Raw genomic sequence first — 14,662 nt, forward strand, 5'->3', positions numbered from 1 at the left:
AGCTTAAAGGACTCATCAATACTGAAAGTAGATCATTTTCTTCACTCACACCATCCACAACAAAGAGTGTTTTTGTTGGGGTTACCCAGTAGAACTTTTACAGTAGATTTACCTACATTAAAAATATTGGGGATCATGGTCAAGCTAGGTGAAAGTTGTCCCTTTTTTGCAGTCTTTCTTGTGATGGGATCATTTCAGTGCTACACCCCAAAACAGTTTGCTGTATGGACAGAGCCATAGCCTAGTCAATTTCTTGTCTTCCAGAGTGATGGCTGCCCTGGCATCAAAGCTTCCTGTTTTAGTTGGAATTGGGGTTAAAGGTCAGTGGAAAGTACAGCCTGGAGGATGTTTTGTCCTAATGCTGCATATGTGTCCCTTGCTTCATCCCAGCTAATTAGTGTTTATCTGTAATAGTACACTGCCACACGCACAAACTCACGCCAACCCACATCCTTGCATGCGCATTCTGGTGCCTGGCCAAATTATCATATCTAAAATTACCTTCTGTCCTTTGCTTTCTCGTGCACATTTTGCATTCCACCTGTCAGGACATATTAGTGGCTTTGGAGGTGCTTGTGTGTGTGTGTCTCCTGTCTTCGAAGATATACATGTAAGTGTGTTATTTATTTATTTATTTATTTATTTATTTATTTTGATGACATTGGTTGGAGTCTATTTTTTGGGGGAATATCGAATGGTGGGTGAATTTATCTATTCCCTGCAATTTGTTAGAGTTTGTTTGTGCTCCCTGGTTTTCCTGGGGCTCTGTTTTAGTGTTGTATCAAAGTAGTAGGTCATTTCTCACTGGGAGACACAACTGTTGGTCATAATTGGTCTGTGTGTGTGTCTGTATGATTGCATATATGTGTGCTCTCACCGATGTGGACGTGTGGACCAGAGATCCCCTTCTGTTCAGGATGCTCTCATGTGGTGGCTTAAAAGACGGCTTATTACATTCATTCATCCATCTCACAATTCTCACCACTCTGTCTCCTTGTGTGTCCTCTGTATCCAGTTCCTTCCACTTCTGCATTTGTTACTATTCAACTTTTATTGCCAATTTCATTTCTTCAATTGCATGACATAAACAACTCATCTGTTTTGTGGCTTGACTTTTTTTTTTTGCACATCCACTCATAAGACTGAGGTATCAGCTTAAAATGAAAAAGCTACACAACCCAAATGAATAATAGTGGTAATAGGTGGAAGAAAGAAGGAACAGAGCAGTGAAGAGATGAGAGTAAGGAATAGTGAAATGCTGTTTGTTGAGGGAAATCTACAATGGGAATATTATGTTTGAGCATCTTTCTGTATTTCAGTATCTATGTCCATCTGGTCAGTCTTACGGTATGTCTGAGTTGAGCTTCTTCATGATCTTTCATCTTTTCACCATCTGTCTTGGTTGAGCTCACCTCGTTCTCTTTAGCAGTTGGCTTGTTAAAGAGAGCAAGAAGAGGCAAGATGGTATGGGTTCATAATTTAAGTTGACAGTACAGATGTCATCTCATTCCCATTTGCTCATTTATCATTCCTTTCTTTAGATCCCTACTCTCTCTATCTACACCTCTAAAACTACTGAATTGTTTTGGTATTCCAAATACTGGGTTAATGTGGTTAGTACTGAAGTTGGGTAGAGTTAACCAAACATTTGGGTTAAAAACTGTAACCCACTTTATTAGATCAGAGAAGACAGACTCCAGTTTTGAAATGCACAGCACCTTTGCCAGACTTCAGTGAAGCTTTTCCACATATTTAGATGAGAACTGTTTAGATCAGTGTTGACCATTTCACTTTCTTAAAGGGCCGCTTGAGTAAATATGATTGTTATTGATTTTATGTCGGCGAATATTAGAAGAGGGCCTGCCTCTTGATTTTAGTCCTTCATTTGATTTTGTCACTATTTTCATTTCTATTTTTTTTTTATCTAAGGTCTGAGAAGTATATTGTGAAATCATGTTTCGCAGGGAAGTCAAAATTCCAACATGTATAAATCACCACTTCCCATTGTTTTTTATTGTTTCTGTACATGTTCTTTTGTCCTGCATATTTCATAGTTGACTTGTGATTATGCACACAATATATTCCATCCTCTGCCCACTAATTACTAGAAAAATTCCCCACCCCTGATAAACCTGTAACAAGAAGGCAAGTGTAGAAAATTGAAGGATTTAATAGAAGTCTTCTGTATATTTAAAACTCTTTTAACTTATCAAATCTAGGGTTTATTTTTCATTTCAGACCACTTGTTAGCCTTAATATTGAACTTAAGTCATTTTAAGCTTGTTTTGGGTTGAAAACAAGCATAAATGCGAAGTTTAAGCATTTAAGCTCTCTCCCCACTCTCTCTCTTACTTTGTTTAATCAATCTGTAGCTGGATCCCACCAGCAAGGGACATTTGACCCTTGACTAGATTTATGAAGATGAGGTTGTTTGTGACCTGGAAGGTTTTAGAACAAACTGATCTTTCCAACAGTCTGTTTGTAAATGTTTGTGTATCATAAATTACAGTGGCGTTGTGGGTGATCTGTGTTTGTTGCAGTGACAATCACCATTTAGTATGTTGTGATTTGTTTCTTATCACTGTTCTATTTAGGGTGTTGCAGTATTATCAGGACTTTCTACATGTAATAATTCTTATCGGTAGTGTGCAGTTACAAAGCCTGTTGGCTTGAAATATATCCTTATCTATTTTTGGCTAAATGGTTTGGCTTTCAGTCTCTGAACTGCATGAATAAATTCTAGCAATGACATGTTTTCATGTCCAGATACTAGAAGAGAAGAAGTATTTGCCCTTCATACATCTTCTTTTTTGCTTTGTCCTCTTGTATTTTATGCTGCTGCCATTGTTCCTTCAAGTGGAATTATGATTAAAAACAAATCACAGAAAAGCACACATGCAAGTACAACAAGGGTATGAAGAGTTTCCTTTGAGGGCTGTCACTTCTCGTGTTCTTTGATTATCTGTGATCACGTGTGCTTCCACAAGAATGAATTAGGCGCCAAATGATGCAGAAACACATTGATTACAGTTCATTGTGTGTGCCCTTGTGTTCGAGTACCCAATCTGATGACACAAGACCCTGAGCTGCCAGGAGGCTATTTTTAACTGCCTTTGAGTAACACAGAGGGAGGTGGGGGATGTGGGCGATGGCTGAAAGTGAAGTTTTAAGAAAAAAAATATGCAGAAAACTCAAGGACAACAATGAGGACTGTGGAAACAAGAGAAAAGAGAGGAAAGTGTGATAGAAATTATGTATAAAAGTAGGTGAATGTTTTGTAATTGTGGAGAATTAGTCACAGTTCAAGGCTTTAAAGAGATTAGAATCAGTGGAGAAAAAAATGAATGGCAGAAATGAAGAAAGTCATTAAAATTCATTATGATTACCTTCTACTTTGCTGTGTTCCCATGGAAAAAAGTTAGTGCTCTATTTCTCATTATATACAATTACACAGTAAAATATGGTTATCACATTTTTTATTTGTTTGTTTGCCTGTCTGTTTATTTAGCTCCATGTTTGGTCTTTAGTTGCAATCAGATTTTATGCAAAGCAACTAATTGACAGAATTACAATGTAAAATCAGCTGTGCTCTGTAGTCCATTCATCCATCCATCTATTAATTCTTAGGCTTCTTTAATTTATCTAATTTCTCCTCTCATTTTCCGTCACAGGAACTAAATGTCCTGCATCCTAAAGCAAACTTCCGTCTTTGGCTGACAGCAGAAGTCCACCCAAGATTTCCGCCAATTTTACTGCAGTCCAGCCTTAAGATCACTTATGAGGTTGGTGACATATAATATTGTAAGGCTAAAGCAATTCAAGCAATTTCTTTTGTCAGTTTCTATGTATCTATGCTAATGTCTCCACTCATCCTCCAGATTGAAATGTGAACAGCATTCACAAGTCTCTCTTCTGCTGTTTATACTGTGTAGGGATATGCAGAACTGCACAACTTGTATGTGATGCATGCTTTAGTGCTCAGTGTGTTGTTGATGGGAGCCATGCTCATGGGGTTAGCTGCTTCAGCAGCCAAGCATGCTGTACCAACAGCCTCTGTCTGTCTGCTTTCTCTTTATAAGTCATACCACTTTCTTTTTCCTCAGGCAAGCTCCTAGTATTTCATGGCCAACCTTACAGACGTTGTACATATTTGCACAGATTTTTGAGTTTATCTCACTGCCAACCAACGTATTAGACACATTGTTTCTTGGCTGCAAGGCAGCTGTCAGCCTTATCATTTAAATCTTAAAATCAATACTGTAAATTCTCCTAATGGACATGGCAGAATTTACAGGCTTTGTGGTATTAGGTTGCTTTTCAAGATGTGAAGTCAACCTGATGAGGCTCACTTAACCTACTCCACTCATAACCTACAACACATATCCAGCAAATCTTAGCAAATTTAGTAGATGCATTAGTGTTTGTGTGCATTATCAAAACCTCCAGATGGGGCTACCAAATGCTCAACAAGGCAGATAATACATGAACAAATGTCATTGTGTACTCCTTATTTTTGTTGTAAACTGAACATACTGTTGGCAGATATCTCAAATATTTAAAGAGCCCATTCTAATGGCCGGTTAATATAAATTGGCAAATTACAAAAACTCCTAGTTTTAAATGGCACCAAAATAATTCTGTATTCCAGGTCTCCCTTTGGTAAATACTAAGAGGCATCCAACAGTGACAACCTTGCATGTTTATTGCTTTTCTTGATGTTTGTATTATTTTCTCATCTCAATATAATTGACGGTTGGTAACAAATTACTATAACAGCGGGGTATCTGTTGATAGTAGAAACGTTTTTAAGCCCTCGTGGTATCTTATTTAGTGACCTTGGTCAGAGGATGCGTCTTCCTCTGAGTTTATGTTTTGTCTTTTCCTTACATTTACCAAATCAGAAAAAAATTTATATCTTCAATTATTTTATGTCCTAACCCCAATACTTGATTTGTATAGAAGCTGAATTTTATTTATTATGAGGTAAAGAAAAATGTCCTTTATATCAGTAACTATGTTATTTAATTGCTTTTCTTGCCATCTGCAGGCTCCCCCAGGGTTGAAAAAGAATCTGCTGAGAACGTATGAGTCCTGGACTCCTGAGCAGATCAGTAAAGGTTGTCTCCCGTCCTTCACTCTCTTTACTTCAATTTTCAAATATTACAAAGCAAAGATTAAATAGTACTAAACAGTTATGCAGCTAGTCAAAGCCATACTCTTTGTGTGCCTTATTATGTTTTGCTGTTATGTAACCGCAGAACAGTGCCTGCCCTTTTGTTGTACAATACACTCTGCAACAATATAACAACATGATTGTTAAAATTAGGGCATTGCATTTGTTTTGACTGTGAGATGCTGATGATTTTCTATGTGTAGGAGGCAATCTGGCCAGAGCCCAATCTCTATTCTGTCTGGCTTGGTTCCATGCTGTCTGTCAAGAGAGACGGAACTACATCCCCCAGGTAAAACACACAAACCCAGCAATATGTATTGGATAGAAAAGATCTTTACTCTTTTGTTAAAATGCCAGGTATTTCTGACATAACAAATTGAGACTGCAATGAATCATTTAAAATGATTTTTTTTTTTTAGTTTATTGTGGTTTTTAGTATGTGCATTCCATCTGAAAGATAAATCTAAGGGTGAATTACAAAATAAAAATGTAAAAGATTTATTAACCTACTTGCTTATGAGTCCACACCAAATCCTAAATAGCAATATTTACCCATTTGCTAAATTTATTAGATTGTGAGAATGTCTCTTTGCAATATCACCTCTTCATGCCAAGACCATAATTTTCTTTCTGCAAAGTCATTTATTTTGTTAATTTTGATATAAACTTAGTATCACCATGATGTTGATGCTATTGATGTCTGTTTTTATGTCCAACAACTTGTTTAAAATTGTGGCTGAAAGTTCTAGTTTGGTTTTATTTAACATATTCTTCTACCGGAAAATATTTAATCCAGTATGAAAGGGTCATTTTTTTTGTGAAAAAATTTTTTTCTTTCTTTCAATTCTTGGCAGCCTGCCTGTGCGGTTTCAGTTTTGTCGTTTCATTCTAGTTTTAACTAGATGCATAACTATAGTGTTCATAATCATTGTGCACATCTTTATATGCAAACACCTGTCTGAATTTATAACCACCGGTAGTTCATTTACACATATTGTCCACTCCACAAGCACTTACGATAAATAGAGGTCAGTTTTGTTTTCCTCACTGACTTCTGTAATTGTATTTAACGTTGTGCTGGGCCTCAGGCTTTGGGGAATGTTTCTCTGTGTATGGCCCTGTGCATGAATGTATAATCCTTTATAGAAAGGCTGTCTGCTGGCCAGACTGCACACCACACGATTTAAAACTGCGGCCACTTTAAGAATTTAGAGCAGCCTTTTGACCTGATGCGCCTCGTTCATACTGCGGGTAGACTAATGGATCAATACAACTGAATTAATGTTTTTGGTCCCTGAGTTGTCAGACAATAGAAATGTTGGTTCCCCAACTTCTATGATGTCAGACACTGTCGAGGGATTTTCAGAAGGTACATGCTTTAGAAATGCAGTCACTTGATGGCGAGTGATGGTAGTTGAGTAAGTATCATCCATTTTGTGACAAAAAAATTAAAAGTACAGTCATTTAAGAAGCACCTGCCCAGTACCTCCAACTTTGTTCTCCCTTCACATAGATATTATATCATTTTTATGTTTTCTAAGAAATGACTGTTCTAACTTTTCAAATTAGAAAAATCTCATAGTCTGGTAATGAGTCTTATGACTCCCTTCATACCAAAGTGAGTTTACTTTTTAAACTAAACCATATTAGTCCATCTCATTTTCAGTATTTATTCTTATATATTATTGTGTGAAGTAATAATTGTGTTCTACAATTTGCATGCAACCTTCATTATTATCCATATTGGATATTATTTTGATATTTGTCACTTTACTAAACATTTTTTTTTATTTTTTTGTTACATTCGCTGTAATGACTCTCAGTTTCTATCATCCTATTCCAGAATAACCCTCTAATTATTCAAACTCTCTTACACTTTTATTTATTTAATTTCCTGTCTGCTTTTCATCCTTTGTTCCATATTTCTTATTTTCATACAGTTGTGCAACCAAACGTTTAACAGAAACAAAAAAGGTTTAAAAAGTGGAGGTATGTTTCTTGATATAGATACTTTCATAGATGTATCTATATCTTTACCAGTCAAAGAAATAAGCAGCCAGTGATATATAAAACAGAATTAATGCAGACATTCACCTGTAAGCACATTTATCAAATGTGATACAGACCAGTCCCATCACTACAAATGAATGTAACTGAAGCTCAAAATTACTGTAAAACAGTGTACACTTCATCATTCACAGAGTTATTAAAAATAGTCTCAAAGTTTTGCTCCAATGCCTTTTTCAACTACATCATCAGTAAACAGATTACATCTGCTGACTGAATTGCTGTGAAGTGCATTAAACACATAAATGCAACGTGAGACAGCCCTCACACTCCATTACATTTTAACATCTCTGTTGATTTTCTGAAATGATCAGCACTAAATAGTTGCTTTTTTGTCTAAGCATGTTCTTAAGCGTGATAATCTGAGTTGGTTCAGGTTGGTCTTTGACTGTTCAACCCTAAAACTCACCTTTACTTCTCAAAGCTTCACAACATAGAGTAGTATGTTCCTGTTCTTATGTCAGCTTAAGTTTGTGCAAAAAGTAGTCCCAGTCCAATACTAAAACATGGACTACTGGCTTTACTAGAATCAAAGTTCAAAATACCAAAATAAACAATGTGCATGGGATCTAGAAGCTCACAAATGAGCAGAAATTGTTCTTTTATACGACTCTTCTTTGTCTTGTTAGTAAAACAAATGGATGTCAGGGGTGAATGATAAATTATACTCAAAAAACTTGATGTTCCACAAACTCGGCTAATTGATGTTTGGATCCAAGTAAAAAGTCTTTCCAGATGTTCTTACATTTAACACATATTTAACTTTGTGTTAAAGTTGCTGCTTTTTGCAGCTTTGTGTTGAGAGTTTGTTTTTTAAAATCATGATTAAGGATGGTTCATTTGACAGGTCATTCTGAAGAATATCTTGCAATATTTATAAATAATTGTCTCACAAAATAGAGGCACTGAAACATTATAGCACTATATTTATGAGCATCCAGTTGCAAAAAAAACAAAAAACAACACAATTTATTTTTTTATCTTTTCAGCTTTAAGTTCTTGTAATGTGGAATGTGTTTTATTTTCAGGGATGGACAAAGTTCTATGAGTTTTCCCTCTCTGACCTACGTGCTGGTTTTGAGATCATCGACAGGCTCTTTGAAGGTAGGAGCATTGCACACTGGACAGCAGTAGGTAATTCTCTGCATCTGCAGAAAATTAATAACTGACAGTTCCGCCATGTTGTAGTTCTAACCTTTCAGTCTTTGTAGTTCTAAAGAGCAGCTCAACTGTCATGTGAGTGAAACACACAGGGAGAAACAGAATTCTAATAGTTTGAAGCAGTTAGTTTTTCTGATCAAAGCAAGCTGAACAACTCCTTCCCTAAATTCAGTCAATAGCATTTGGGGTATTATTGGAATATTTTCTGTAATTGACTTACTCTATTCAGTATACTAAACATGGCCAATAAGTAAGAAAAATAGCTATTAAGTAAGGCAAAATGCTAATGAACTGCCTTGCTGCGTAAGGCAGTTTCCTAACCTGAGAGAAAAATATAATGCAGGCTAATATTATTCCACCGCAATAATTTTCATTTTCTGATTTCTCAGAAATCAGAAAATATCTCCAACAAATAGCTACAAGGTTGAAAATGTACATACTATATTTTCTTGAGCTATGTGTATCCTCATTGAATGTGACTTCACAGGCAGACATATGGTCATTTAATATATGTTCTTAGTGCTAAAGTGCAACGTTCAAATACATCATGTTTTCATCTTTTTTCAGAATTCACTACTGAGCTTAGTCTGCTTAGTGGGTGATAGGTTTGAACTTCATCTTTTTAACAGATTAATACTCTTTACAATGGGATGTGTCCTCAATGGGTTAAAAAGTGAATCTTGCAGTTTCACTTTATGATCTCGGGTCATTGGGCTTTTATCTGAAAGAGATTTAATGGATATCGGTTTTAAAGTTGGAGCTCATCTGACCTGTAAGACCTTTTTTTAGCTGAACTACAACTAAGCAGTACTCTTGGCTTTTCTTAGTGTGATTTTAGCCATTTGAACATCTTTCTAAATCTTACAGCCCTCATTCACTGTGTAATACAATCAATGAGCAAATCACAGTGTGCGCTGTTCCAACAAATGAAGTGGCTCTGTTCACTTTATTCCCACAAAATGTTCTTTTGAACAAATTGTTTGGAAACAATGCAACCCAGACAGGGTTGTTTTCCATTTGAGTGAACTCACTCCACATTTTTATAGCTTACATTTTTCTGTTTATATTCTTTATGTCAAAGGTGGTAAAATTTTCCAATGGGAGTTTGTCCATGGCCTGTTGGAGAGCGCCATCTATGGTGGACGAATAGACAACCCCTCTGATCTCCGCATCTTGCGCTCTTACCTCGAGCAGTTCTTCTCTGCAAGACTCCTTTCATCCACCCACTCTGGTGGACAAAGGAGGAATAAAGGAGGGGGACGCATTTTTCCATCTCAAATCAGCCTCCCAAACTCCTGCTCCATCATAGTAAGTTGCTAAGATGACACAAATGGTACAAACAAATGCTACACTGCAGTAAATGGTAGTTTAGTGCTTGGAGTGTGTAACTGAATGCAGTTAATGCAGCATGGCATAATTTTTGTGGTAGGGCAGTTCAATTTTAAAACTGTTTCCCAAGGAAGCAAAAAACCAAATGTAAACCAAATGATTGTTCTGACTTAATATTGAAACCCTTTGGTAGTCGTTTAATATTGTTATCTTGTGTTAGACAAATTTCAGGTTAAATATTCTGTTCAGCGAAGCATTTCCTTTCACCAACAACTATACTGTGATAATGGAAGAAAGCATTAATTCCCACTGCAAGATTTTGGAAACGTGCAAAGTTTTTAATAAAGTTTCTTTATAAAAGCACAGTTCCTGTCTTCTAATTCCTCTTTGTTTGGGTCAATTGGATCTTGCGAGGCAACAATATCTGACAGTAATCGCTGAGGTTTAAAGTGATCAGATGGCTGTTGTAGATATTTTGAAGTACAAGCACCATTTGGCATGTTCCAGTAGACACTCTTAAGCTTTTTAAACTAATCTGCTTGACTTTTTCTCTGATGACTACAGCTCAGACTTATAGTCATGCTATATATAAAAGGACTATGGCAACTCTAAAAGTAACAAAACATGCCTTTTCCTTTCTGTCCTTCCCCTCTGCAGGAATCACTTCTTTTTTATACTTTTCTAAAAAAAAATTCAGAAATCCATGCGCACATAATTTATGTATTATTCTGCAGCCACACAAAATTTGTTTTTAATACCACGGAATATTTTGTTCTAAACCTTTAAATAAGATTTTTTTTAAAAAAGAAAAATACTGGTGAACACAGCCACAGGAACTTTGATTAGTCGACCGCTTCCTTAGGTGGAATTAACAGAGGTTAACAGATTTTTAGGGACTCCCAACCTTTGACATTTATTTTTTATTTACATTTAGAAAATTATTGATATTTTTTATGGACTGTGTTTTAATTTGAGTTAAAAAGCAATACAGAATATTACTATTTCAGCTAGCTATATTGTTAGCTTTTCTTAGCCATATCACAAACTATTAAGTAATTTTATTTCTCAAATGTGTTACTTAACACGCAATCGTAATGCATTATTATAAAATAATTTATACAAATTGACCTGCAATCTACAATATTTAGCATAAGTTAAGCTAAATCTAAAGAAAGTGACTTATATTAATAGGAACTCAGCAGGTTTTTTTCTTTCTCTTTCGATATTATGGCTATGTGTGTGAAATGATGTGTCTGGTGTCCTCTCAGGATTACCGTAGTGTGGTGGAGAATCTCCCAGAGGATGACAGACCTGCATTCTTTGGTCTACCTGCCAACATAGAGCGATCCTCACAGAGAATCATCAGCTCCCAGGTTCACTCAGACATCACCATACAGCTCCCTCCTTCTTCATTGGCTCACACATCCCAATCAACACCACACCCTTCCTGAACACAGACATCTACAATGGTGTAGATCTTTACAGTTTTCAATAAAAATAAAGTAGATGGATCTTTACACACAGGGATCCAAAATCTAACCACAAGTTAAGAGGCTTTTCCTGAAATTAAATTTTCTATTACAGCATTACTTCACAGTGTTTCAATAAGCTTCTTTTGATGTCAGAAGTGCTTGGCTTTCTTGCCTCTAAGGTTTCTTCATAGGAGTTCAGTGGGGCTGAGGTCTAGGGCCCAAAAAGGAAAGTATGTAAAAGTCAACTTTTCTTGGTCAACTTTGATCTTTGAGTTGTTTTTGCATACCTTTGAGGTGTCCTTGGGGCAAATATATTCTGTTGCATCATGAACTCTTTTCCACAAAAATGGAAACCGGAAGGTGTGTAGCAAGTCTCTGATGAACTGAGTAGAGTGTCTCCTTGATCAGGGTAAACTCACTGTCATTCAGATGTCTAGCCCTGAAAAATTGCAAGCAGGGCAGGCATATATAAAATTACACCTGCTTTTTTTCACTGGGATGTATCAAGGATGTCCCAATCAGTTTTTTTGTTTTGTTTTTTTTTGTTACTTGATATTGATTCAAGTTTTATATTTAGACTTTCTCCCAAGTTCCAGTCCAGTAGATCATTAAAGTTAATCAAATCAATGCCAAGTACATACTTGAAATCTGGGCAGCTTCAAAGTGCAGTAAAATAACACTACATTTCATCAGTGTTACACTGATACATTCACTACAGTCTCTTGTCCAGATTTTTTTTTTTTTCACCAGCAGATATTTTGTCCCACCAGAGTTTCTCCAGTTTACTCTCAACATGGTGGTGTAAGTTAGGTTACCTCTAATAAAGCTAATATAATGCAAAATTAGCTTTCTTATATACATTTATTATATATATAAATAACAATGTATGTGTTGATCAAACAGGCAATTCATACATTTTCCTTAAGTTATAGACTAATCATGGCGTGTTTATGTTCTGTTTTTTATTGAGTTGTTAAAAATATGAATCATAGCATTTTTCACCACAACATTCAGGCAAAGAATTATCTGGCTTCATAAATGAAGAACTTTGTTTTGAAGATCAGAAGATTTAGTTAAGACTTAAATGTTACCTTATTCCTTAGGAAATGGTTCTTTTTACTGTTTTTAAACACAAAACAGTCCCGTAAATCTTTTCAGGGAAATATGAACAATAAATTAACAAGGACTGACAAAACAGAAAAGAATTTACTAATGCAAGTTAACAATTAATGAGTTAAACTAAAGTTGATTGATCTTGTTGATGCATGGCTGCTTATTACTTCACAAGCAGCCATTTTCTAAAAAAAAGAAAACTGAGTTTTCTCTTGTAGCAAGAGGGTAAACGGTCTTCACATAACAGGAAACACCAATTTATTTTTATTTTTTATTTTTTTTTTTGGTGTGTGTGGGCGTATGCGTGTGTATGTGTGTCAGCTGTACCACATACTGGCTGAATAAATTCATATATTATTGAATTCAGGCATATTAATAAGATATAACAAAACAAGAATTTTGGATGCTGAATAGAAAAATTAAAGAATAAAAAAAGATAAAAAGAATAAAATATTTGAAACATCTGTTCTCCCATGAACAGAGAAATGTTCATACAGTAAGAAAAACTGCAGACTTTACTTGTCATCACGTGTCAAAGAAAAGGACAAAATGTGTGATGTGATCTCAGGGCAGTCTGCAATCTGTGTCTGTGCTGTTAGTCATGCTTTCTATTCAGCATCCCTCTAAAAAAGTGGCCAGAAATCTTAGAACTTTGCTCCATGCAGTCTGTTAACTCATGACAGCCCTCAAAATCAACCGTGCTTAATCTCATCATGTCTTTCTTCATCAAGTTGGATTTTTTCTGTTATGCCCTTCACGTTTGTGTCATCACATCCTCATCTTCATAGTAAATCAATAATTTCTAATTGAGAATTTAATGCTGCTCTCCACACAACTGACTGAGCGCTAATAAGTTGAACCGTAAGGAACTTGTAAATGTTTATATTTCAAAACAGATCCACATGAAGCTGACAGTTTTTCTTTCCTGTTCTGGGATGCCTCTGCCATCTTTATCCCTGCATCAACTCCGCTTAAGGAAAACTAGCTTCGCCCTTTTCTGGATGGTGGCCACACTACAACACTGAAAGAGTTACTAGTAAATAGAAATGGAACTAATTTTAATCTAATAAACAATTCATCATAAATTGAATTTTGGCATCCCTAAAAAGAGTAGACTAATTTAGTTCTTGTGAATTCTTGTTTATTTGTAATTATCTTTGGACTTTGTCTGGTGATCACTGAAACCAACAACCAAGTTTAATTCATTTAGCACTTACAAGGTCCTTACATAGATCTGCTTATGTGTATGTGTATGTGTGTGTGTGTTTCTGAATTTCTTTCTTCACCTGTCCTCCACATATGTTACTGTCTCCCCTCCTGCTGTCATCTGTCACCAACACTTTCATGCACTCTCTTTTTAATTCTCTTTTCCCCTAATATGCTCTCTCTATTCCCCAAAGGACCAATGTCACTGTCTGTGGGCTATGCAACTAACCTCGCACACCCACACGCACATGCGGCAATTTTAGAGCATGCTGTTAAAAAATTAAAATCAAATTCTTGTGGGACTGACCTAGCTCAGGTCAGAGTGGCTGTAAATGAAAAGTTAGCTTTCCTCTAGTTTGCTGTCACTGGTTAGTAATTATTCCCAGTATTTTAGCTGCCAGGTAAATTAATGTCAGTTTTCATCAACTTAATTGCTAGATTATGACATATACTTTCTGTTGAAAAAAAAAAAAGACAACTAAGAAGCTATTCTGGTACAGTACAGAACAAAAAAGATTTTTCCTAGTCCTGCAAAATTTCTACGGACCAGATAGTCACCAATGCCCAGTTTACATATGTCTAGGCCTCCATTTCCAATAAGAATTGTCTTTTATCATTTTATCAAGTCTTTTTATAAAATACAAAAAAAGGTTGCATGTCATTCAGTTTTACACACAATACACTAATTAGAGATACATGAATGGAAATATCCTTGTTTGCATATTTGTTTGACTTTTTAATGTTTTTTTGTAGGTAATTTCACAATTGCGTGTGCTCAGCCGCTCAGTGGCAACAGGTTCCAAATTTGATCGGGAGCTGTGGTCAAATGGACTTTCACCTGTTCTCAACTTATGGAAGAAACTTAACCAGGTCAGTTCATGTTTTAAAATTATTTCTGGTTTTCTGAATTCAATATTGGTTTTAGTTCAGTCTTCTTATTAAAGCAAACAGCAGGAATGTTGTAATTCTGCTTTGGTATTTCTCTGTATTGAAGAGTGCAGCATGCAATAATTGAAAATGTGTGAATTCCCCAGCATTTTGCAACGCTAATATCAAAGCAAGTAGCCAAGAGATAATTGTAAATTAGTCGTCAGTGATAGTCACTGTATAATAGATCCTAGGTTTCTCAGTCAGGTCAGCA

General features: G+C 35.8%; 1 protein-coding gene across 4 annotated transcripts in view; it reads left to right on the forward strand.

Annotated features, from left to right (window-relative positions):
- LOC122832108 (cytoplasmic dynein 2 heavy chain 1) overlaps positions 1-14,662 on the forward strand; it is a 101,008-nt gene that overhangs the window by 70,162 nt on the left and 16,184 nt on the right. For all 4 annotated transcript variants that reach the window (XM_044118527.1, XM_044118529.1, XM_044118528.1 and 1 more), the window contains exons 83-89: positions 3,672-3,782; positions 5,048-5,117; positions 5,377-5,462; positions 8,269-8,344; positions 9,483-9,709; positions 10,999-11,103; positions 14,275-14,391. In XM_044118527.1, the coding sequence (XP_043974462.1) occupies positions 3,672-3,782; positions 5,048-5,117; positions 5,377-5,462; positions 8,269-8,344; positions 9,483-9,709; positions 10,999-11,103; positions 14,275-14,391 (792 nt within the window). The remainder of the gene's footprint in view (positions 1-3,671; positions 3,783-5,047; positions 5,118-5,376; positions 5,463-8,268; positions 8,345-9,482; positions 9,710-10,998; positions 11,104-14,274; positions 14,392-14,662) is intronic.

This window comes from Gambusia affinis, linkage group LG06 (genome assembly GCF_019740435.1).
Source record: "Gambusia affinis linkage group LG06, SWU_Gaff_1.0, whole genome shotgun sequence".
Taxonomy (NCBI): Eukaryota; Metazoa; Chordata; class Actinopteri; order Cyprinodontiformes; family Poeciliidae; genus Gambusia; species Gambusia affinis.